Here is a 26,356-nt window from a genome sequence, read left to right on the forward strand (position 1 = left end):
ATTCAAGGTACCGCGGTTGCGGGGTAACCAGTTATGATCCCAAAGGCCTCCCTCCTGCTGCCCCAGCGTTTTGGAGACAGTCGTTTCCTTGACGACACAGCATGAGAACCTTCACTGATGACCGCAGACCTGCTGAGTTGTTTGTCCAGCGTGTCCTCCTACAGGAAGGGAAGCCACCCTCAGAGGAGCAGGTGGGGGACCGTCCTCCCTTGTACAGCAAGCCCGCCTCTCCCAAAGCATCCGTCCCGGGTTTGAGCGGGTGTCTGGCTCCCTCTGGTGATGAGGAATTGCCTGGGAGCCTCCCGTTTCCACTGCTAGTGGAAAGCACGCCTGCTGAGGTGGAGGACGGGTAAACTAAGGGCTCCCAGGGACCCACACCCCAGGCTGAGTACATGTGTATCTGTGCTTGGGTCCAGTTCTGTCTCTCTCAGGCCTCCTAGCAAACAGCAGTTCCTTTAGAACTCCTGGAAGGATTTCCATGACCCATGACCTTTTCTGCTGCCTTTCTTCCTGCCCAATGGTAAGTGGGAGGAAGTGTAGGATTGGGGACCCACAGAACCTGGGCCCCTCTCTGCTTGTGTGGAGAAGGCTGGTAACCTAACTTCTCTGTGCCTAGGTTTCTTCATTTGTAAACTGGAGGTGAAGAGGTCCAAGTCTCAGAGTTATCATAAGGGTTTAATTGTATACCAGGTCTAAAGCACCTGACACTGAGAGGTCCTTAATGAAAAATTATCTCATCGTTGTAACTAGCAATGGTGGCGGTGTGACTAGATAGAAGATAGAAATAGCAGTGGGCTTTCCGTTCCTGGGCAGTAAAGACCAAATGAGGTCACCTCACGTGGACACCTGAGTACTTTGGGGAATGAGAATGGGAAGTGCTTACTAAGGTCTAAGAAATGACCTGCAGGAGAGCCGCCATGACCCCCGCCCCGCGGGGTTGGGCCTGACCTCTGACCTGGGGTCCTGCCGCCTCCCTGAGGCCTGGGCCCATCACTCCACTTCTCTGAGCCTCAGTGACCTCCACAGCACTGTCCCCTTCATCAGGCAGCCTCTCTGGGGCCACTGAGAAAATTCATTAAGATTCCGAAGTCCTTTGAAGATACAAGCTGTGCCGGCAGATCACAAGACAGGCAGGACCTCTTCAGCAATTCAATTCTCTTCAAGAAGCAGCTGGCGGAGGCCGGGAGAAGCTGCTACGGGGTCTTCTATAAGTCCAGCAAGTCCACCGGGCAGTGACCCACTTCTGATGCTGGGGTCCTAGATACAGCACCCCTCGGGGAGGGTGGGGGACATGCATCTCACTCCCAGTCAATCGGAGATCCCTGCACCTTCAGTGGAGTTGAGTTCATCCCATCCACAGCCTTGCCCCTCACCCCCTCTCTGAATCTCCACTGGCCTCCCTGCTCCTTTGCCCTTTGTTGCCCATCACCACCACATCATCGTCACTCGTAATCGTCCTTGTTCATGAACCTGACTCGGGTGCTCGGCTGTGAATGGGTTGTTCCCCCATCTGATTTTCTGCAGTTCTATCATGCTGAAGCTCACATCCTGCCTGAGAACCACGGGTCTTGGGTACAACATTCAGCAAACGTACTTCCGTGGGTGCAGGGAGAGGTTCAGACATGATAAATAAGGCAAGGGTCCCACACAGGCAGAGAGAGCCCCCTGCTGGTTTTACATCCTGCCAGCCCTACCCAGGGAGTAACACCCATGCAAGCAGCTGTTTGTTGATTCTGTCCTGATGCCTGGGCGTCCTCGGATGGTTTCAGACATGTTTATTGGCTCGACTTCTGCGTCTAACGTTCCATGCCACTTGGGTGGCATGCTACTCTGAGTTTCCTAGTACCTTCTCACGAATTGTCACGTGATCCTCACACCTGTCTTGGGAGGTGTATTGTTTGCTAGGGCTGCTATAACAAAATACCACAGACCGGGTGACTTAAACGACAGACATTTACTTCTCACTGTTCTAGAGGCTGGAAGCCCAAGGTCAAGGTGTCTTCAGGGTTGGCTTCTCCTGAGGCCTCTCTCCTAGGCTCGTAGGTGGCTGCCTTCTCCCTGTGTGTCATGTGCATTTGCTCTGTGCATGTGTCCTCCTGAGGTCTCTTTCTCTTCTTATAAGGACACTAGTCCTGGTGGATTAGGGTTCATCCTAAGGGCCTCATTTTAACTTAGTCACCTCCTTAAAGGCACTGTCTCTAAATACAGCGCCATTCTGAGGGACTCGGGGGTTACAGCATCAACAAATGGATGGGGGCACATGCGCAGAGATGCACCTCCATTAGATGCGTGGTTCCCCACCCGGATGGAGGGGTGGGTGCACAGTTCAGCCCGTAATAGGGGGTAAGCAGGGCAGGTCCCTGTCCATTTTACAGATGGAACTGCCAAGGCTGAGAGAGGGTGAGTGCCTTGAGCACGGCTTCCTACCTCCACGGTGCTGCACCCAAGCTGAGACTGGGAGGCCAGACCCTGGGCTCCTGCCCTCCCCCATCTCTCCACTGCCCCCTGCTGGAGGCTGGCTGCAGGGACAACAGGAAACCATGAACTTCGTCCCCCTGTGAGCTCAGAGAGAGCTTCTGAGAAGACCCTACTCAGCTCACAAACAGGATGTGGGCCCTTCAGGAAGGTGCAACCTGCTGTTTATTTGAGTGGATTTCCTGCCTGTATGGCTCGTGGCTTCCTAGCCCTCACCCTGCTTGCCGCATTTTCTCATTTCATCAGCCATTGTGGTCTCAGCACTCTTGGACCCAGGGTTTTCCAGGGGCTTTCATGGAGGATGGGGGAGGGAGGGTGTGCTCTTCCTTGCTTTGAAGAGAGTCAGCCAGCTCCAGCCGTGCTTCTTGGTACCTGCCACGTACAAAGAAAGCTACAGGAGAATTTGATGGTGGCTCCGTCCATGATGCGTCACTCCCACGGGGGCACTGAATGGGGAGACGTGGCTTAGCCCTTGCTGACAGTGAGCGTGACGTCCAGATGCCCGCCAGTCAGCCAGCCAGAGGGACACATGCCCTTACCCTGGTAAGGCCCTGCTGGGCAGGAGGGTGGGGAGAGAAGCTTCTGTCAGCTGGGCTGAGAAATAAGACTAGCAACAGCTACAACTTTGACCAATTGCAGAGCCTTCCCGAGCATTCCAAGAAGCCTTGCCTTGTGGGATGACCTTCATTAGATGCGTGGTTCTCCGTAATGCCGGGGCTTGCTACCTCTGCCAGGCCTGGGTAGTGATCAGTTCAACAGACCCCAAACATGGGGTGTCTCGTCCAGGCAAAGGGCTGCATCCGCACTCTGGAAACAGGAGTTTTTATTTTTATGTATTTATTTTTTTTGAACAAGGTCTCTGCCTTCCCTGAGACTGCATTTATGGCAGCATGCCTACTACATGGAACTTTATTTTTGCATCCAGGCAGACTATAAGCAGAACTATAAGAAAAGTCTCAGTCTAGGTGCTGTGCCAGAAGAGGGAAGGGGAAGGAAAAATAAAATCTAGGAAGGCCCCTTGGAGGAGGTGGTATCCGAGGCAGGCTTTGAATGGAGGGTAGAGCTTTTTTTTTTTAATTGGAGTATAGTTGATTTCCGATGTTGTGTTAGTTTCAGGTGTACAGCAAAGTGAATCAGTTATACGTATACATATATCCACTCTTTTTTAGATTCTTTTCCCTCATAGGCGAGGGTAGAGCTTTGATGCACTGCCCCGGGCCTGGAGGAGAGGGTGAAACCGTGTTGAGGACCAGTATGAGTAAGGCCTGGAAACCAGACAGCACTGGGACCAGGTATGCTAGGCAGCGTTCTGTAGTTGGGTGCACAGTTGTGGCGGCCTGCGAGGCCACTCTATATGGCTGTACAAGAGAGACTCTGGTTCGGCCACCATGCTGCATGACCTCAGTCTGGACATGCTAGGTTTCCAACTGCCCCCTGCAGGCCTGACATCAGAGAGCGCTCACATCCTTCCTTTTTCCCACATGTCCAGATGCCTTTTTGGGTCCCAGCGAGTTCCTTGAGCATGGTCAGCAGGGGCAGAGCCCAGAGGTTCTCAGCTTGGCTGCCCATAGAATCACCTGGAGAACTTGGAAAAATCCCAGTGCCTGGGCTGCACCCCGGACCAGCTACATCAGATCTTGTGGGGCAGGACCTAGGCATTAGTATTTTCAGTTTCCCAGGTGATTCCAATACACACCCAACTTTGAGACCCAGGGATCTAACTGACCTTGGAGGCAACAATTATGATCCTGTGGGGATGGACATGTAAGGTCGGGCACGTAAGCTCTGGCACATAAGCTCTGGCACGTACGCTCTGGCACGTACCATGCAGCCTTAGCAACTTCAATGTTTTGTTTATAAACTTTGCAATGGGGATAATTCTATTACACAGATGGCGTGCAGTGTCTGGCCCATAATCTGTGTTCAGCGAATGGTCGCCCCCTCATCCTCTCCCCCCACCACTTCCCCCTCAGAGGTCAGTTACGTAAGGCTGTCAGGCTGTTGGCAGCGGGCACCGGATAAACAGGTATTGCATGTTTTGCAGGCTTCCTGCTGTTCGTGCATCATGTTTTATTCATGCACGTATGATGCCGAGTGTTCCTTCTTAGGGGAGAAATTTCAGCCTGCAGATTTCAAGACAGAAGAATACATTTGTATAAATTGAGGGCACGGAAGGCCAGTGAGAGATGAGAGAAGCAGTGCTTTGATGAGGGTTGGTGGGCAGTTAGAAGCTGAGGACAAGGATATTTTACAACCAGGACTCTCTGCTGGGCCGGTGCTGCCCTCTAGTGGGGAAGAACCATCACCCACCCCAGCTTCCTCCTTACTCCATCCGCTTGAGGGGACCCTCCAGGGTCAGAATCACTCTGAGACCAGCTAAAGAAGCAGAGACACATGCCTAGGGGAGACCAGCCCGGCAGGCCACCCGTCTCGGACTCATCATCCCTGAGAAATAAAGAAAGTTCTAGAAAGCATCTGCATTCTAGGTAGCTTCGCATGCGTTGCCTCTAATTCTCACTGTTCTGCAAGGCAGATGATTCTTAATCTAGACTCAGTGTTGGCAGATGAGCCATTCGGAAATCGAGAATTGTAATCAGGATCCCAGCCTAGGTCTGCCTGATTCCAAAGGCTTCACCGCTGTACCCTAATGTCCTGTCTGTTCTTTCTCTAAGAACCTAGGTGGTCCTACAGGCCTGAGTTCAAATCCACCTCCACCATGTACAAGCTGTGTGGCCTCGGGGCAATCAATTAACCTCTCTGAGCTTCTGTTTTCTCATCTGCAAAAAGAGTTTCACAGCAGGCACCTTACCAAGTGGTCATGAGAATTTTTGTTTGACCTCAAGCACATCAGAAAGGAAAAAGACTTGAAAGCGATTGTCTCAGGAGGGTAGGATAATAGTAAGTTGTCCCCTTTTCTGAATGTATTACTTTTTCATTGAAGTATAGTTGGTTTATAGTATTGTGTTAGTTTCAGGTGTACAGCATATGATTTTTTCTTTGCAGTTTATATTCCGTTATAGGTTATTATAAGATATTGGGTCTGATTCCCTGTGATATACAGTAAATCCTTGTTGCTTATCTATTTTATATACACTAATAATGAAATACCTGAATTCATTACTTTTATAATCAGACAAAAACAAAGGATTCACTAGACCACTTTCCTTTGAAAAGCAGTCAAAGCACTCACCCACCCATGTACCAGCCCAGTGAGATACCCGTTGAAGAGAATGTTGTCTCATTTTCTGGAAGCAGTAGCAAGCAAATCTCAGGGCCCCTCCCAAGAAAACCACAGACTTCCCCTGAAGGGGTCTTTCATCATGTCAAGCACAGAAGCCTCAGCTTCGCCCTTCCCCTGCCTGGCTCAGTGCTGTCTCAGTCATTGCTAAGAAGTCAGGGCTGTCACATGTCACCCAGTGTCCTGGGGTGCCTGCCCTCCCAACAGCCAGGAAGGGATCCGGATCTGGGCCTTGGGTGCCTTGAATTGTGGTTCCGAATTGTATTAGCTTCTTCCTTTACCCCTGCCCTGAGGGCAGCCGGGAAATTCCTGGCCCCTGAAATTCCCTTTTATCAGCACCTTAAATTCTACTGCAGTAGAGAATTCCATTCTTTAAAAATATATTCTTTAGAAAATCTTATCATTTGTTTCCAGGCTGTGTTGGATACTTTTTTAAAAATTGCTCTTAGAAAAAAATAACCTTATCTATAGGGACAAACCGGAAGGGAATATCTAAATGAATAGGAGTGTTTCTCTCTGGGTGGCGAAAGATGGTGATTTGTGCCGTCTTCCTTGTAATAATAATAGGCAAAATTTATTAAACACTTACTGTATGCCAGGCACTGTGGAGAGCCCATGACATGCATTAATCACTTCAACCTTGAAACAACCTTGAAAGGTAGGAACTATTATTATCCCCACTCTCAGGTGAGAGCATGGCGGCCCAGAGAAAGTAAATAACTTTTCCCAAGGTCACACAGCTAGTGAGTACAGATGCCGGCCAGCTCCGGGTCTGTGTTCTTGGCCTCTGCGTTGTGGTGCCTCTCCATCCTTGCTTTCTTCTCAGATCATTCTTCAGTAAGCATGTGTTTCTTTTAAGATGAGGGAAAGAGTTTTTGTTTTCAAGTGAACTTATCTGGTTCCACCAATGCAAAAACACATGAAAAAATACAGTGCAAATACAGTAACGCCCAAAGGAAATACGGAAATGATGGTATTTCTTTTGAATTAAATTTTTTTTTATACAGCAGGTTCTTATTAGTTATCTATTTTATACATATTAGTGTGTACATGTCAATCCCAATCTCCCAATTCATCACACCACCACCACCACCCCCCGCCACTTTCCCCCCTTGGTGTCCATATGTTTTTTCTCTACATCTGTGTCTCTATTTCTGCCCTGCAAACTGGTTCATCTGTACCATTTTTCTAGGTTCCACATATATGCATTAATATACGATATTTGTTTTTCTCTTTCTGACTTACTTCACTCTGTATGACAGTCTCTAGATCCATCCACATCTCTACAAATGACCCAATTTTGTTCCTTTTTTGTCTGAGTAATATTCCATTGTATATATGTACCACATCTTCTTTATCCATTCGTCTGTTGATGGGCATTTAGGTTGCTTCCATGACCTGGCTATTGTAAATAGTGCTGCATTGAACATTGGGGTGCATGTGTCTTTTTGAATTATGGTTTCCTCAGGGTATATGCCCAGTAGTGGGATGGCTGGGTCATGTGGTAATTCTATTTTTAGTTTTTTAAGGAACCTCCATAGTGTTCTCCATAGTGCCTGTATCAATTTACATTCCCACCAACAGTGCAAGAGGCTTCCCTTTTCTCCACACCCTCTCCAGCATTTGTTGTTTGCAGATTTTCTGATGATGCCCATTCTAACTGGTGTGAGGTGATACCTCATTGTATTTTTGATTTGCATTTCTCTAATAATCAGTGATGTTGAACAGCTTTTCATGTGCCTCTTGGCCATCTGTATGTCTTCTTTGCAGAAATGTCTATTTAGGTCTTCTGCCCATTTATTGATTGGGTTGTTTTTTGTTTTTTTTTAATATTGAGCTGCATGAGCTGTTTGTATATTTTGGAGATTAATCCTTTGTCCATTGATTCGTTTGCAAATATTTTCTCCCATTCTGAGGGTTGTCTTTTCGTATTGTTTGTAGTTTCCTTTGCTTTGCAAAAGCTTTTAAGTTTCATTAGGTCCCAATAGTTTATTTTTGTTTTTGTTTCCATTTCTCTAGGAGGTGGATCAAAAAAGATCTTGCTGTGATTTATGACAGAGTGTTCTCCCTATGTTTTCCTCAAAGAGTTGTATACTGTCCAGTCTTACATTTAGGTCTCTAATCCATTTTGAGTTTATTTTTGTGTATGGTGTTAGGGAGTGTTCTAATTTCATTCTATACTTGCCTCCTTTGTCATAGATTAGTTGACCACAGGTGTGTGGGTTTATCTCTGGGCTTTCTATCCTGTTCCATTGATCTACATTTCTGTTTTTGTGCCAGTACCATATTGTCTTGGTTACTGTAGCTTTGTAGTATAGTCTGAAGCCAGGGAGTCTGATTCCTCCAGCTCCATTTTTATCCCTCAAGGCTGGTTTGGTTATTCGGGGTCTTTTGTGTCTCCATACACATTTTAAGATTTTTTGTTCTAGTTCTGTAAAAAACGCCATTGGTAATTTGATAGGGATTGCATTGAATCTGTAGATTGCTTTGGATAGTATAGTCATTTTCACAATATTGATTCTTCCAATCCAAGTACATGGTATATCTCTCCATCTGTTGGTATCGCCTTTAATTTCTTTCATCAGTGTCTTACAGTTTTCTGCATACAGGTCTTTTGTCTCCCTAGGTAAGTTCATTCCTAGGTATTTTATTCTTTTTGTTGAAATGATAAATGGGAGTGCTTCCTTAATTTCTCTTTCAGATTTTTCATCATTAGTGTATAGGAATGCAAGAGATTTCTGTGCATTAATTCTGTATCCTGCAACTTTACCAGATTCATTGATTAGCTCTAGTACTTTTCTGGTGCCATCTTTAGGATTCTCTATGTATACTATCATGTCCTCTGCAAACACTGACAGTTTTACTTCTTCTTTTACAATTTGTATTCCTTTTATTTCTTTTTCTTCTCGGATTGCCATGGTTAGGACTTCCAAAACTATGTTGAATAATAGTGGCGAGACTGGACCTCCTTGTCTCGTTCCTGATCTTAGAGGAAATGCTTTCAGTTTTTCACCATTGAGAATGATGTTTGTTGTGGGTTTGTCGTATATGGCCTTTATTATGTTGAGCTAATTTCTTCTATGCCCACTTTCTGGAGAGTTTTTGGAATTTTGTCAAAAGCTTTTTCTGCATCTATTGAGATGATCATATGGTTTTTATTCTTCAATTTGTTAACATGGTGTATCACATTGATTGATTTGCATATATTGAAGAATCCTTGCATCCCTGGGATAAATCCCACTTGATTATGGTGTATGATCCTTTTAATGTGTTGTTGGATTCTGTTTGCTAGTATTTTGTTGAGGATTTTTGCATCTATATTCATCAGTGATATTGGCCTGTAATTTTCTTTTTTCGTAGTATCTTTGTCTGGTTTTGGTATCAGGGTGATGATGGCCTCATAGAATGAGTTTGGGAGTCATCCTTCCTCTGCAATTTTTTGAAAGAGTTTGAGAAGGATAGGTGTTAGCTCTTCTCTAAATGTTTGATAGAATTCACCTGTGAAGCCATCTGGTCTTAGACTTTGTTTGCTGGAAGATTTTTAATCACAGTTTCAATTTCAGTGCTTGTGACTGGTCTGTTCATATTTTCTATTTCTTCCTGGTTCAGTCTTGGAAGGTTATACCTTTCTGAGAATTTGTCCATTCTTCCAGGTTGTCCATTTTATTGGCATAGAGTTGCTTGTAGTAGTCTCTTAGGATGCTCTGTATTTTCACAGTGTCTGTTGTAACTTCTCCTTTTTCATTTCTAATTTTATTGATTTGAGTCCCCTCCTTCTTTTTCTTGATGAGTCTGGCTATAGGTTTATCAATTTTGTTTATCTTCTCAAAGAACCAGCTTTTAGTTTTATTGATCTTTGCTATTGTTTTCTTTGTTTCTGTTTCATTTATGTCTGCTCTGATCTTTATGATTTCTTTCATTCTGCTAACTTTGGGTTTTGTTTGTTCTTCTTTCTCTAGCTCCTTTAGGTGTAAGGTTAGATTGTTTATTTGAGATATATCTTGTTTCTTGAGATAGGCTTGTATTGCTATAAACTTCCCTCTTAGAACTGCTTTTGCTGCATCCCATAGGTTTTGTATCGTGTTTTCATTGTCATTTGTCTCTAGGTATTTTTTGATTTCTTCAGTGGTCTCTTGGTTATTTAGTAACGTATTGGTTAGCCTCCATGTGTTTGTGTTTTTTACATTTTTTTCCCTGTAATTGATTTCTAATCTCATAGCATTGTGGTCAGAAAAGATGCTTGATATGATTTCAATTTTCTTAAATTTACTGAGACTTCATTTGTGACCCAAGGTGTGATCTATCCTGGAGAATGTTCTGTGTGCACTTGAGAAGAAAGTGTAATCTGCTGTTTTTGGATGGAATGTCCTATAAATGTCAATTAAATCTATCTGGTCTGTTGTGTCATTTAAAGCTTGTGTTTCCTTATTAATTTTCTGTTTGGATGATCCGTCCATTGGTGTATGTGAGGTGTTAAAGTCCCCCACTATTACTGTGTTACTGTCGATTTCCTCTTTTAGAGCTGTTAGTACTTGCCTTATGTATTGAGGTGCTCCTATGTTGGGTGCATATATATTTATAATTGTTATATTTTCTTCTTGGATTGATCCCTTGATCATTATGTAGTGTCCTTCCTTGTCTCTTGTAACATTCTTTATTTTAAAGTCTGTTTTATCTGATATGAGTATTGTTTCTGCAGCTTTCTTTTGATTTCCATTTGCATGGAATATCTTTTTCTATCCCCTCACTTTCAGTCTGTATGTGTCCCTAGGTCTGAAGTGGGTCTCTTGTAGACAGCATATATATGGGTCTTGTTTTTCTATCCATTCAGCAAGCCTGTGTCTTTTGGTTGGAGCATTTAATCCATTCGCGTTTTAGGTAATTATTGATATGTGTGTTCCTGTTACCATTTTTAATTGTTATCAGTTTGTTTTTGTAGGTCCTTTTCTTCTCTTGTGTTTCCCACTTAAAGAAGTTCCTTTGGCATTTGTTGTAGAGCTAGTTTGGTGGTGCTGAATTTTCTTAGCTTTTGCTTGTCTGTAAAGCTCTCCATCGAATCTGAATGAGATCCTTGCTGGGTAGAATAATCTTGGTTGTAGGTTCTTCCCTTTCATCACTTTAAATATGTCATGCCACTCCCTTCTGGCTTGTAGAGTTTCTGCTGAGAAATCAGCTCTTAACCTTACAGGAGTTCCCTTGTATATTATTTGTCATTTTTCCCTTGTTTTCAATAATTTTTGTTTGTCTTTAATTTTTGTCAGTTTGATTACTATGTGTCTCAGTGTCTTTCTCCCCGCGTTTATCCTGCCTGGGAGTCTCTGCACTTCCTGGACTTGGGTGGCTATTTCCTTTCCCATTTTAGGGAAGTTTTCGACTATAATCTCTTCAAATATTTTCTCAGGTCCTTCCTCTCTCTCTTCTGCATCTGGGACCCCTGTAATGTGAATGTTGTTGTGTTTAACGTTGTCCCAGAGGTCTCTGAGACTGTCCTCAATTCTTTTCATTCTTTTTTCTTTATTCTGTTCCACGGCAGTGAATTCCACCAGTTTGTCTTCCAGGTCACTTATCCGTTCTTCTGCCTCAGTTATTCTGCTATTGATTCCTTCTAGTGTATTTTTCATTTAAGTTATGGTATTGTTCATTTCTGTTTGTTTGTTCTTTAATTCCTCTCGGTATTTGTTCTTTAATTCTTATAGATCTTTGATGTCTCTTGTAACATTCTTTATTTTAAAGTCTGTTTTATCTGATATGAGTATTTCAACATTTCTTGCATCTTCTCGATCTTTGCCTCCATTCTTTTTCCGAGGTCCTGCATCATCTTCACTATCATTATTCTGAATTCTTTTTCTGGAAGGTTGCCTATCTCCACTTAATTTAATTGTTTTTCTGGGGTTTTATCTTGTTCCTTTATCTGGTACAAAGTCCTCTGCCTTTTCATTTTGTCTATCTTTTTGTGAACATGGTTTTCCTTCCACAGGCTGCAGAATTATAGTTCTTGCTTCTGCTGTCTGCCCTCTGGTCGGTATTTCTTTATATGATTCTGTATCATCCATATTCTTTGAAATAAGCATCTCTCACTTAAGTAACCAAAAAACTAAAACTTGTAAGGCACAAAAGAAAATCCTGCTACTAGAAGTACCAATGAGGAGAATAACTAACAGCTAATGATTTTTGAGAATGTCTGTGTTCTCGGAAATTATCTGAAGCCTCTTTTGGGCACTCATACATTTGCTCCTCAAAGGCTCCCAAGAACGTAGGGGTTGTTGTCAGCCCATTTTACAGAGTCAGGAACTGAGGTACAGGGAGCATTTGTGCTGTGACCACAGACACACAGGGTGCAGCGGAGCCTGACACTGCCCTTCCTGTAGTGTCCTAACCCCCACTCAAGGCAGGAATCATCCCTGTTCTATTCCACCAGTGACCCTCAGAAATACTAATGGATTTGCCTGATTTTAGAGTAAGGAGAGGCACTGGGAGGAGCCCCTGAGTTTCTGGATGGCCTTTTTGCTTTTGCTTTCAGCCACGTAAAGAGTTTGTGCCTTCAGCTCCTCAGTGACAGCCTTCGCCACTGTGTCCCTGCCCCGATGGGCTGTTGGTATAGAAGCCAGGCCCCGTGTCACACTCCAGCAAAGAGAAGAATAAAGGCTTGGAGGGAAGGGTCAGCATTTTCTCCTTTACAGGATACCACATGTGCAGCTGTAGCCTGCCCAGTGACGGTCCTCCTCCTGCTTGTCCACTAGGGGGCAGGAAATAGCAGGCCTTCAGGTGGGTCTGGCTGCAGAAGACTCAGGGCCCACCGAGAGGAGGAAAAGCGGGCACCCACAGCGTATTTCCCTTCCCCTGGCTCTTCTAGCTCTTCTAGCACCCAGCAAAGCCAAGGAGCATCAGTGGAAACAAACATCTATGAAGTACTTCATCTGGACCAGGAGTCACGCTGGGCCCTTACATCTGCTTTCATTTATCCCTCCCTGCAAGCGCTATGAAATACATCTTACTAGCATCTCCCCTTTTCAGATGTGGAAACTAACAGAGGTGAGGGACTTGCCCAGGGCTGCCAGCACTTAAGTGGCAGCACCAGGATTCACACCCAGCCAGGCTCTAGAACCCACTGTTAACCCCACTCACCACACCCACCTCTGAAGCCAGGTGGTTTCTATCCACATCCTCGTTGTGGTGCAAGGTGTGAGAAGCAGGTGGCTACCTGTGAGCGGCGGGGTTTGGGGTTGGGTTTGGTTGTTATTCTTTAAGTTTGCTTATTTGTGCTTGAGCTCACTGGAGACCCAGTCCTGCAGAGGGCACCAGGGGTCAGCTGCCCCCCTAGAACCAGGGGCCCTGGAGCAAGCTGCTTAACCTCTGTGAGCCTCAGGTCCTCCTGGGATACAGCTGGCGTGACGGCACCCGCCTCATCGCATTGTTAGAAGGGATCATGAAATAACGTGCATAAACCACATAGTCCAGACTCTGGCACCATCCAATAAGCACTCGATAAATAGCCAATGGCCATTTTTCTATAGGCACTTGTATGACACACGTATGTATATGTGAAAATGTGATAATCATGTGTTTGTGCAGAAAACATATTCCAGCTTAACGAATTGTTGCAAAACAGACACCCACGTAGCCTGCAAATAGACCAAATACAAAACCAGCACCTGAGAACCCCCCACCCAACCCGTGCCTCCTTCACTGTAACCCCTCCCTCCCTCATGGGCAGCAGTGACCACAACCCTGACTTCTCTGCTATTCATTTCCCTGTGTTTCTTTATAGCTTGATTACCTAGGTATATATCACTACATGGTTTAATTTTGCCGCTTTCAATTCTGCGTAAGTGGAATCACACCAGTATGTATTCTTGCCTGTCTGTGTTCTTTTGGAATTACATCATTTAAGATTAATCCACGTTATTGATGATTTGTTTTCTCTGCTGTATAGTAATTCCAATGTATGAAGATGTCACCGTTTGTTTCTCTGTTGTTCTGTTGTTGGGCATTTGGGTTGTTTCCAGTTTGAGGATCTTACAGGATTGGGATGAGCATTCCTGGATGTGTCTCCCAGTGGGTTTCAGACTTTCTGTAGAGTATTTACCTAGGAATTAGGATTGTGGGTCATTGGGTGAGTTCCTCTTTGGTTTTACAGACACTGCCAAAGTTTTGCCAGAGTGGTTGTCTAATTTACACTCCTACCAGCAGTATGCAAGAGTCCAGATTCCCTACATCCTTGCCAACACTGGGTATTATCAAGCTCTTCAATCAGCTAAAAATCTAATGACATTTCACTGGGCTTGTAATTTACATGTCCCTGAATTCTAATGAGGTTGAGCATCTTGTCCCATTCCATTGTTCCTTTGAACCTCCTCTTTTGTGAAGCACCTGTTAATGTTTCTGCCCCCTTTCCACTGGTTTGTCTTTTTCTCATGGACTTATAGTAGTTTTTACATAGTCTTGATATGAGCCCTCTGATTCTTGTATGTGTGTTTTTAAGGATGTATGTTACATGTATGTTTTCCCACATCTTTGCTTTCCTAGTGGGCTCTTTTGATGAATCTAAGGAATGACCTTAATTTTAATGTAGACCAATTTGTCAAGCTCTTCTTTTAATGCTTCATGCTTTCTTTGTTTGGTTTAAAAAAATCTCTCCCTGCCCCCAACATTGTGACAGTACTTTTGTCTATTATCTTCCAGAAGCTTTATTGTTTTGCTTTTCACACAGGTCTCCGATATGCCTGGAATTGATTTTTACATGTGTTGTGCAGCCGACTTTTTTTCCCTATAATTTCAAGTTGTCCTAGTACCATTCATGGAAAAATTCATCCTTCCCCCCACCGCTTTGTAGGCACACTTTGTCATAAATCAGGCGTCCACGCAAGTATGGATCTGTTTCTGGGCTTTCTCTTCTGCTTTACTTGTACGTTTGCTGCTTCTTGTGCCAGAAACACACTGTCTTCATCATTACAGCTTTAAAAGGAGTCCAGTAGGGTATGTCTTGACAATTCTTCTTCTTCTTCCAAGGTATCCAGGCTGGTCTTAGTTCTTCTGGTTCTATGTGTGTGACCTGATCCCTTTCTAGAGGCTGTCACGTCAGTCCCCTTGACACATTGCATCTAGAAGGAGGCACATTCCCAGCGCTGAGAGTGACACATGCAGAGAACACTGTCCAGGGAAAGAGCAGGCGGGGACTGAGTCCCAGCTCTGCCCCTCCCCAGCTGGCTGAACTTGGGCAGACCATGGCCAAGAAGAGTTTCTCCCTCCCCGTTTTGTGTCACTGTGGTAACGAGTATTCTCATTCACACACCCTTTCAACAGATTGTGAGCTAACTGTCCTGGGCCAAACTGGGGACAGAAAGAAGAATAAGGCACCATCTCTGCCTCACAGGGCTTCAAGTCTCCTCCAGCATGTCTGGGACTGTGCCCCAGTCAATGCCAGGTCTGGAAAATGACCCACAAAAAAAATGTCCCATGGTCAAATAATTAACAAGCAGCTTCATGCAACATCCTGTTCTTAGAGATTCACATGTAGCAAGTATAAGATCTGAGATTGTCCTCAAATTTGCTTAACAATTGTGTTGGTTTCCTATCACTGCTGTCGTAAGTTACCGCAAATTTAGTGGCTTAAGATAATATAAGTGTATTATCTTAGATTGTGGAGGTCAGAAGTCCATAATGGGTCTCCCTGAGCTAAAAATCCAGGTGCCAGCAGGGCTGCCTTCCTTCTGGAGGATCCTTTCTGGAGGGGAGAATCCACTTTCTTGCTTTTCCCAGCTCCTAGAAGCCACCCACATTCTTGGCCTCAAGGCCCTGTCCTCTGTCTTCAAAGCCAGCAGCGACTAGTCAAGGCTTTCTCATGATGCCATCGCCCTGGTTCTGTGGTCTCATCTCCTTCTCTGACTCTGAGCTGTATTCCTCCTCCTCCTACATCTACAGGTCCTTCAAGATTACATTGGCCCACAAGGATAATCAGCATGATCTCTCTATTTTCAAGTCAATTGATTAGTGACCTTAATTCCATCTGGAGCCTTCGTTCTCTTTGGTCAGTTACAGTAACAGACACAGGTTCCGGGGATTAGGACATGGGCATCTTTGGGGACCATTATTTAACGTCCTATATGGTGGAACCCTTAGCCTGTGAGTGCACTCACCCCAGCTTGATAGCGCGTGTAGTGCATTGCTGTGTGTGTTCTTTACAGCACACGGTACAGTGGGAGGTCTTTCTCTAGCCCCACTCCATCATGCACTGTCCTCTTTGGTGCTGACGTCATATGGTAGGTTGATTTGTTTATGGCCTTTCTTCTTCCCAAATACCAACTCCACAAAAAAGCAGGGATTTTGTCTGTTTTGTCCACAGCCGTATCTCAGCTCCTTGCACAGAGCCTGGCACCTATAGGTGTCATTATATATTTTGAATGATGGAGAATGGTTGGAGGTCTCTCCAATAAGACAGCAAGCTTCTTGAGGGCAAAATCCTCATCCAGTTCATCTGTCCTTCCCCTGCGTCCAGAGATGTCTGGTGCTAAGTAGGAAGATTGTATAGCATGGGTGGCAGATTTACACCAGAGGTTCTCAAACTTTCTGGGTTCATTGTACCCTTAGTGTCTTATTCTTCACAGAGCCCTGAGTCTGCAGGATATACCCAGCAATTGTGTTTATCAAGCAGTTAGGTTCAAATTACTTAATACACGTTTGAAAAAAATAACACACATAAATTGAAAGAAAAAAAATATTTCTATTTTATTTTTAAATATGTATGATTACTTACTAATGGGTTGTGTGTCCCTGCTGGGGACTACATAGATTCTCAAACCTTGGAATCAGATTGGACTCCATTTCCTGTGTTCTGCATTGATTTCCACACCACGTTTGCTTTTTATCACAGCAGGTACTGAAAACTCAGTTCACAAAGACAGGATGTATTTGAAAGGAATATTGCTTGATCCAGTGCTGAAACCATCAGCCACCTAGAGTGAGGAGTTGTGAGTGGTTGTATGAGTAGCATCTGACAGATGTTAGCTATCACTGGGTTTCCCTCCAAAACTTAAAACATTTTGCGGTACCCCTGTGAGTTCACTGTGGTACCCCAAGGTGCCTCGACACACGGTTTGGGAACTGCAGATTTACACTAACCGAATTTACAGAAGGCCTCTGTTCAAACCAGGATGCCGGGGTTAGATCACCATGGGGGTCATGCCATTCTCTCTCCCTTTGTTCAGTCCTCACATCCCTGGGAAGCCAAGTTAGCATCAGAATGTGCTTGGCAGGTGGGCAGTCAGAGCAAGGGGGTGGACTCTGGACTCTGGTCGGCCGGTCCGTCTGGACCCTTGCGATGCTTGGGATTGCGGCTGCTTCCCCCGAGGAACCCTCTCTGGGGCTTGGCCTGCTCCCAGCATCAGAGACACAGACGTCATCCATTTAACAAGCACTCATGGCTCTTTCTGGGTGCCAGACTCTGTTCTAAGAGCTTTACAAATACGAGGTCATTAAATCCTCCCTATAGTCCCGTGGAATAGGCCTAATATCATTCCCATTTTACAGATGAGAAAGCTGAGGCACAAGGAAGTTAAATAGACCCTTCCCAAGGTTCCCAGAGCTAGGAAGTGGTGGAGCTGGGATTTGAACCCAAGTGGCCCATACTCTCTACGGACCTGCTTGAAGGATGCTTTTCCCCTAAGGGGATGAGAGAAACCTGGCTTCAGAGCCCACTGTGCTGCTTTCTGACTCACTGTTGGGAAGTGAGGCGCTAAACCTTTCCGTCCGCTGTGAAATGGGCGCAGACTCCCCGTCAGGGCCATTGAAAGAATTACAGCAGATTATGCTTGTAAAGCACCAGGCTCAGGGTAGCAGCACAGGAGGGGCCCTTCTCTCTCTGATCTCTGCATCCCGGGCTCGCCTCCCCTCCCGTGCACACAATCTGGCAGACAGCAGGGGGCAGCACTGGGCCGCTGAAGAACCTTCTCTCCTGGACCTGGAGGCGCTCACCATTCAACGCAAGGATTCTGGATTTTAGGGCCGGACCATCTGTTTCTTGTCTATTTAGGCAGAACATTTTGGGGGGGGGGGTTGCTAAACAAGAACAAAATCACAGCCTGGTGGGATGAATCGAAAAGAGAGTGAAGAAGCAAATTCAGAAGTACCTTTCTGTAAGATCACAGCCTGCCTTGTGTGCTCTCAGGGGAACAGCATCCTCTAAAGACCCAGGGCTGTGCTCACCGATGCTGCTTGATTTGAGCTGTTATCCTAAGATATTTCTGAAGTGAAAAAGGGTGCTTCCTGATGCATGAGCCTCCCATCCCCCCCCCACCCCCACTACTGGATTGTCCCTTGGAAAATATTCAAGAACCCATTGCTGCTAGAGGTTTACTTGGTATCTCTCCGAGGAGGAGCTGCTTTAAAAATATTCCCTCACTTCAACTGAGGGGAAAAAATGTCCTTCACACAAAAATACGCATCCTATGTCTTTTTTTCTTTTCTTTTCTTTTGGCCACGAAGCTTGCAGGATCTCAGTTCCCTGACCAGGGATTGAACCCGGGCCACGGCAGTGAAAGCGCCGAATCCTAACCACTAGACCACCAGGGAAGTCCCCCTACCTCCTTCTTTGGTTTTGGGAATGGGATCCTACCAGGTTTCTTTGGGGGAGAATTCTGTCCTGTTCAAATGGAAAGCCACAATTCAGCGTTTTGGTGACCCGTGTCCTGTCCTAAAATAACCAGATGGAGGGACCACCTTGGCACGTGGCTTCTCTGCAGTGGCGTCTGCCCATCCGAGCTGCCAGAACGGATGGCTGGCCTGTCTGGGGCTGGTGGGGCTCTTGTGGGCAGCTGAGCTTGAGGGATGCCCTTCCTTTTGTGTCATAACTTGCACAAGGGCAGGACGCCCAGGGCCTGGAGTCTCCAGCTGTCCCATGATGCTGGCTGGTCCACACTCCCACACCCTCCACTGCCCCCATGTGGGGGAGGGGTAACAGAACACTCTCAACACAAGCGTTTTTTTTTTTTTTATTTTTGGCTGAGTTGGGTCTTCATTGCTGTGCGCGGGCTTTCTCTAGTTGTGGCGAGTGGGGGCTACTCTTCGTTGCGGTGCGCGAGCTTCTCATTGTGGTGGCTTCTCTTGTTGCAGAGCACGGGCTCTAGGCACGCGAGCTTCAGTAGTTGCAGCATGTGAGCTCAGTAGTTGTGGCACACGGGCCCTAGAGCACACGGGCTTCAGTAGTTGCAGCACATGGGCTCAGTAGTTGCGGCGTGCGGGCTGTAGAGCACAGGCTCAGTAGTTGTGGCGTACAAGCTTAGTTGCTCCGCGGCATGTGGGATCTTCCCGGACCAGAGATCGAACCCTTGTTGCCTGCACTGTCAGGCAGATTCTTAACCACTGCGTCATCAGTGGTTAAGTCCCAACACAAGCTTTAAAGCTCACTGGTTGTTTCTTTCCAGTGATACTAAAAGCTTGGTCCTTTGACCTATTCAGTTTTAATTATCATTTTCATTGTTAATCTGTAGGGGGTGGAGCAGTGATTATTACATTGAATGGGGGGGTATTTAATTTGCATGAAAGGAGGCATGTTATCATGGGGGTGCTGCTGGGGGTCAGGGTGATGGCTAGGACTATGGAAGGGGCGTCAGAAGAGTAGTTGCAGCACGCCTGGCAAGAGAATTGTGTTCTATCTCCGTGCCCCTTTCTTTGGGGACAGGCTGAGTAGTTAGTTTACTTGCTGAGGCATCTTTAGAGTGCCAGTGGCTGACCAGTGGCTCCCCTCAGCCTGCAGCCTGGACAGAAGGATAGAGCTGGCTTCATGATTTTGTCCTGAAGCAGAAAGCCCTTCAGTCTACCTCAGGTACAGCTCTTGCCTTGGACACCCCCTGTCCACACCCCTGCCCCTGTGTCTTTCTCAGCATCACTTCCTACTTTGCTTTCCCCCACCTACCGAAGAAGACCGAAGCCAAGACTAGCTCTGCTCCCTAACTCTGCCCAGCTAAGGCCTAATTCCTCCTAATTCTAGCCCATACTTGAAAGAGCACCATGTTCTAGACTTTTCCAAAAACACCCCACCTTTCTCAATTTTCTCTGGTCGGTTATCTCAACCTAAGTTGTGACAAACCAGAGCCAGTGTTTTAACAAAGTGGATTCTGCTGCTCTCCAGATTCCTATAAACAGGAATAACTGTGAGACCGGAGGTCATCGGCTGGGTACAGGAGCAGCTGTTTTGAGGCCCTTGAGCTTCTAGATGGCTCCATATCAGAGTAGGATTTCACTGAGGGTGGATTCAGCCCCATTCCTGTGATAGAAGCCATCCTCTTTTCATCCTGTCCTTCATTAAACAGCATTCCTTATAAGCCATCTTTAAGTGATTGCTTCGGGGTTCTGGGTCCTTGTCTGTAAATGAGGAAGACGTGGCTCCTTCGCCAGGTATCTAAAAAACAGTTAAGGTGTCTATAGTTTCCTCTACAAGTCAGTGAGCTCCAGGAAGGCCTGGATTGTTGACTCTGTACTTCGATGCTGAGTCCCCATCCCTGAGAAGGCTTCTCGGCACATAGAAGGAACTCAATAAGTATGGACTGAGTGGATGAATATTTGAGCAGTTCCATGATGACGTCACTGGGAGATTTCAGGCTGAGTTAGTCTACCCTGCGAACAGACCAGAACTATCCTCCACTGAGCTCAGCTTCCCTCTGGTTGAATCCATTTCCTACCTTGTTCCTCATGTGCCCACATGGGCCTGTTAGTACCCACACTCCAGGCTGCCTGCTTAGGTTGAACTGACCCATGTATTGGTTGTCCCCGCAGGCAGCCAGCTTCCTAAGAAAAAGCCACTTCTTCACGCTTACGTTTTATTCCCAGGGCCTTGTGAGCTATCAGTGCTCAAGCTGAAACTTAGTTAAATACGGACAGCCTGTGAGTTTTTAGTTTGGGCTCAGTGCTTTTCCAGAATGACCAAAAGTTGGTGCAAAATTCCAGATACTATATCCATCAGATACGTTACTCAATCACGTACCTAGTCCCACCTTCTCAAGTCCTACAGAAGAGCTTGAGGCCTGAACAGCTGTTACAACAACAGAGAGCAATTCCAAAAATGTGGGGGCGGGGGGGGCACTGCCAAACTGAAATTAATAAAATGTTTAATTAAATGTGCTCAGGGCATACCATTATGTCAGCTTTGTTGTTTGCTAAATTTAATGCCTGTAAACATTTCATTACATTTGAGAATAATTTGTGGCTTCAACGTTTCTCACTTCACAAGACTCCCTGAGTTTGCACAATGAGCGCTGAGACGTCTTCGCCAACCGTAAATTAATTGAATTACATAAAGCCAAATAAGTGCGAAAGCAAAATTATAAAAATCCTTCCCAAAACGTTTATGGAAGAAAAAATATTTCATGATAGACATGGACGTATTTTAATGGGTTTAGTATGATATGGGGTGGAGTCCTCTAAAAGTAACTGTACGTGGAGCCCACAAATTTTTCAAAGCAACCTATTGAAACTATAGAATTCCTGCATGCCAGTGCTTCCATAGAGTTTCCAAAACTTAGAAATACTAGCTTTCCCCTCTAGGATTTTTAGACTCATTCCTCTAATGTCATTTGTCTAATCAGACCTCTCATCTGATCAATGTAAAACAGTTTTCTTGAGCTTTGGCAATTTTGCTCAATAAATGGCTTCGGCTTTTAATCTAATCTTGCTTTCATCTTCTTCTTTCAGGAATCCTGTTCACGATGCTGGTGTTTGGACCAGCCTGTGGATTTATCCTGGGCTCTTTCTGTACCAAAATCTATGTGGATGCAGTCTTCATTGACACAAGTAAGGAATTTATCTCAATTTCCAAGTGCCGCCCACAAGCCCTTCCTCCACCATAAAGGAGCCCCAGCCTCTGGGTTCTAAAACCTTCCTACTAAGCAGCAGCCCTAATGCATCCACTTCTCTAGCTGGTGGCCCCCTTGAGATTAGAGGAAAGATTGGGTCATGAATTTGGTACAGAGGGTCTGGCTTGAAGCATGTGTTCTGCTCGTGTCTACCTAGAGACTGAATAACACCCTAAGGTTGATTTCACTCCTCAAATCTGAATTTTCCTCATCTGTAAACTCAGGGTAACAAAACTTATATCTGCCTTGAAGGGCTTTTGTAAGATAAATGAGGGGACAGATGTGGAAATGCCTGGCATACACACATACTCATTGAATGTTGGTCCATGAACCCGCATGAGGACCCTATTTCTTAAACTAAAAGTTGGAGCACGTGTTCAAGTGCAAATGTACACATGGGGTCAAGTAGACAGAATGTTTGAAAATTGTTTCTGTAAGACACTGTCGTGGTGGGCTTTCTAAGGAAATATACCATACCTCAAACCCATTTTAAGCGGCATGTCTTGTGTTCTTGGCAGGAAGAGCAAGTGTATGTCAGCCTGCTCTGGGCCCCCCCATCCCTAGCATACCTGGATTGAACAGCGTGCTAGTTGAGATGTGCTAGGCTATGCAGTAGTAACAGACAATTCCCAAATCAAAGTGATTTTATGCAGCCAAAGTTTATTTCTCAGCCATACTGCATATCCAGTGCAGGTTGGTGGTGTTTGGGGGGTGGAGGGTGAGACTTGCCTACTGTCGTCCCTCCAGGACCCAGGCTCACAGAAGTTTCATCTGACTCCTGCCTGCCCAGTCGCCGAGGCAGGAAACCAGCTCCTGTTCAGAAATGACACACATTGTTTCTATTTACATTTCAATGACCACAGCAAGCCACCTGGTGTATTAATCTGCGGCTTTGTGACAAATGACCCCAAACTTCGTGACTTTAAACAATAGGTATTTTCTCACAGTTTATTTCTCTGGGTCTGGAACCCAGGAGCAGCTTAGCTGGATGGTTCTGACTCAGGGTCTCTCATGAGGCTGCAGTCAAGGTGTTGAGCTGGTATCAAATCATCTGAAAGCCCACCTGGAGGGGCTCCACTTCCAAACTCACCCCACGGCTGTTGGCAGTCCTTGACAGATGGGCTCTCAGGCTGGCTTCCACGGATCTCTGTACAGGGCTAACCTCGGCATGGCCTCCCTGGAGCAAACAACCCAAGAGAGGGTAAGAGCACCTGAGACAAAGCCGCAGTCTTTTATAACCTAGTCTCACAAGTGACACCTCATTGCTCCTGCTGCGTTTTGTGTGTTAGAAGCAAGCCACTTGTTTCTGTACCCTTGGAAGAAGGGATCATTTCACAAGGACGTGAATTCCAGGGGTGGGGATCGTTGGAGGCCGTCTCGGGCACTGCCCACTGTATGTGGTCACGACTCAACTGCGTGCCCGAAAGAGGGCGCTGTGTTCCTGTGCAGCTTAGCGAGTTGAGAAGCCATGTTTCCTTTCTCTCTGAAAACAGTGCAGGAAGCCTTTCCAGCTTCTCTGTCTCATCCCGATCTGTTCCCAGGATCAATAAGAACTCTCAGTTGCCTGGTGTTCAATTCATCATCTCTTGACAGGGCTAAATTTACTAATTCACCCCAAAGACATAATCTGGTTTTAAATCCAATCAAGTCACTGTGATTCACTCCATTAACCCCAGTGATATATTTACTTGTAGCTAATGATGTTACAGATCTCCAAACGGGGGAGAAAAATCAAATGCAGCCTTATTTGTTTGTTCGTTTTAAAGTGCTGGGTCTGTTCAGGAGGGGATTGAATGCCGCTGTTTTGTAGCCCTTGGCTGGCCCTTTGAACCCTATTCCTAGCGGGTGGGATGACTGGTGGCCTGGTCAGAGAAACAACCCATGGTGACACGGTCAGCTGCCATCTTGCTTCTACGGACAGAAAGCCGGCTTCCGCCGCTGCACCAAAGGCAGTACAGGACAGGAGTAGCAAAGGAGGGGAGGAAAGCGGGCACCCTCCCAGTGCATGGGGAAGGCTGCCTGCGGGGAGAAGGCAAGTGTCCAGGCGGCCTATCCTGCCCTCAGTGTATTAGCAGGGCCCCCTTGAATCAAAGCTTGTGGAATACCAGAATCCCTGAGCCGGAAAGAACCTCAGACATCATTCTCTTCCAACTCTTGCATTATGTAGATAAGGAAACTGATACCTAGAGAGGTAAAGGGATGTACCCAATCCAAGGGGTGTATCTCTATAAAACCCAGGTCTCGGAGCAAGCATGTGGAGACACCCCTCGCCAAGATTCCTCTTGGGAATTAAATAGCACCTTTTTCTCAGTGACTAGAATGGCCAAGAGGTAGACAGGTGGCTGGAGGGGGCTTAGCCCATCCACTCGCAGCCCCCTCTGTATGCCATTCCCTTGCTCAGGCCATCCCCTCAGTCTGGAGCGCCGTCCCCAGCCATTCTCCTCAACATCTGTCCTCACCTTTCAAGGCCCAGGTGAGTGTCATCTACAGTTCTAGACTCATTGGCAGTTTGAAGCCTCCCCTACCTGAGACAGATGGGCGCGTTTCCGTTCAGTCTGGGCTGATGGCCGCCTTTCCCCAAAATGAGTTAATAGCGGACTTCCTATCCGATGAGTCTCAAAGGACTGAAGGATGTGTTGTGAGTCACCCTCGTGGTTTGCATCCCTTCTGAAGGCCCCCGGAGGGCTGGTGCCACCCTTTACCAGCAGAGGGCAGAAAAACATAATTTATTCTATTCAGGAGCCAGTCACAGAATTCCATAGTTGCCAGCAGTTTTCTAATCTTGTGACTGAAACTTGTCATTCCGTCTACGAGTGGATTGGGGCTGTGTTTCGAGGAGTCGGTTCTCAGTTCTTTCAGGATGACCCTTCCCTGTCTTTTCCTCACCGACTAAGACAGAGCCCCTCTTTCGGGCTGTCCAGCCTATGGGAATGTGCCCTTAAGCATGAATGTACAGGGGCCACGCACACAGCCATATGTTTCTGAAAGTCCAGCTGAGAGTTGGGCGGGGGACTGGAAAAAGCAGTGGCCTGGGAATTGTGCGAGGTGGGCAAGGCAGGTCCCTGGGAGGCCCTTGTTATGGGGTAGTTGGAGGAGGGCATGTGCCTTTCACCAGGCAGCCTAGCAGCGGCTGAGGAAACAGGGTGAAGGCAGAGACCGGTGAGGGAGTCTGGTTGGAATCTGTGTGTCAGTGAAGCTGGGGCTGCAGGGGAGGTGGTTGGTTGTAGGAACAGGCCAGCTATGGGGCTGCAAGACCCCACGGGCAGCTCCCCAGGAGGGCTGCCCTGGCGGCACTCAGACACAGGGATTCTGCTGCTGCCGCCTTTCATCCGTGTCTGAGCCCTCTGTGGCTCCTTCGGCCCCTCTTCTTAAGGAGGACAGGTGCCTCCTCTGACAGCCTGGGGAAGGAATGATGGTGCCTGCAGAATTTCTTTTCTAGAATATCTTTGTAAAGCTGAGACCAGTCAAGAGCAGGACGTAGGAAGAAGAAGGGCCTGGTAGCAGAGTAGACCCCTGAGCACTGGACTGACCAAGCTTCACAGTGTGGGGTTAACAAACTGATGACAATGGCAGCCGTGAATTGACCCCTTTTTAAATACATCGAATGCCTCTGTGGAACCTCACAGATGATGTGTCCTCCTGCAGTGATTATGAGTTCTGAGTTCAAACATCAGACCAGACCTCCATTCACATCCCAACCACACCCCTAATGAGCTGTGTGATCCTGGGGCCATTTCTCCTCATGGGTCTATGTGTGGATGACATGATCATGTTAATCATACAAAGCAGTTAATACAGTGCCTGGGGAATAGTAAACACGCAGTAAAATTAGGTGTAATGAGGAACAGAGAGGTTAACTCACTGCACAGCCCAGGCCTATCTGACCCCAACTGGGCAGCTCACTTCCCTGAAACCTCTCCAGGAGTTTAGCCAGAAGCCTGCCCCCTTCCACGGACAGAGGCCTGGCTGAGATGCCCTGACTGCCAACACTTCCGTACAGACTGGCCCTAAGGCACACCAGCCCGCTCTGCTACAGCTGCACAGCGTTTGCAGCTGCAGCAAGATACGTCCATCCATTGGCTTCACAGAAAAGGTCGACAAGCAGAGAGCATCCAGCTCTGCCACCCTGGGGCTGGCTGCCACCGCCAGATTCCTTCACGTTGGACTAATTAGTCCAGTGGCTGGGATTCTGAACCATCCATGCTGTCCTCCATCCCCACCCCCTCCCTGTCTCCAGTTTCTAATTAGGTCTGGAACTTAATGATACTCTTGGACTTCTTGAGTCTCATAGCAAAAGTTTTACAAAGTAGGTTAGAAAAATAGGTAAGTGGACTGAGGAAAACGAAGCAAAACTGCTCAGAGAGCCATAGTATCGCTTACGCATCAGTATGGCCTGGGACTTAGTCAGTGTTCCCAATTTGCTTTGATCTCTTCTTCTCGCAGCCTTGGGTATCCTCATGGGTGGCTTGGTTGGTTAGTTTTAAACTGGTTTAACCCCGTTCCTGGGGATTTCTTTCATTTGAACCAACAATGGTAGTGGTCCTTGGAAATGGAGGGAAATCTCAATGAAGCCCGTATGTTTATATGACCTTCAACAGAGGGAACGAACAGCTGTCAAAGCTTGCTCAACTCACCCAACGAAACTATGAAGCCCTCCAAATGTTGGATTCCAAGAATGCAAGAGTCAGAACAATAGGTTTTATAAAGCAGAAATCTTAACAAGCCTACAGACACATATGCAAAGGTAGACCCACCCTGTGCCGGCCTCATGGTGACCCGGGGGGTGGCTCTCCCTGCT

At 46.4% G+C, this 26,356-nt stretch overlaps 1 protein-coding gene across 3 annotated transcripts in view; it reads left to right on the top strand.

The window, feature by feature from the left end:
• Positions 1-26,356, top strand: part of SLCO3A1 (solute carrier organic anion transporter family member 3A1) — a 319,167-nt gene that overhangs the window by 227,746 nt on the left and 65,065 nt on the right. For all 3 annotated transcript variants that reach the window (XM_049707017.1, XM_004271674.2, XM_033431485.2), the window contains exon 3: positions 21,398-21,496. In XM_049707017.1, coding sequence (XP_049562974.1) covers positions 21,398-21,496 — 99 coding nt within the window. The remainder of the gene's footprint in view (positions 1-21,397; positions 21,497-26,356) is intronic.

Source organism: Orcinus orca, chromosome 2 (genome assembly GCF_937001465.1).
Source record: "Orcinus orca chromosome 2, mOrcOrc1.1, whole genome shotgun sequence".
NCBI classification, from domain to species: Eukaryota; Metazoa; Chordata; class Mammalia; order Artiodactyla; family Delphinidae; genus Orcinus; species Orcinus orca.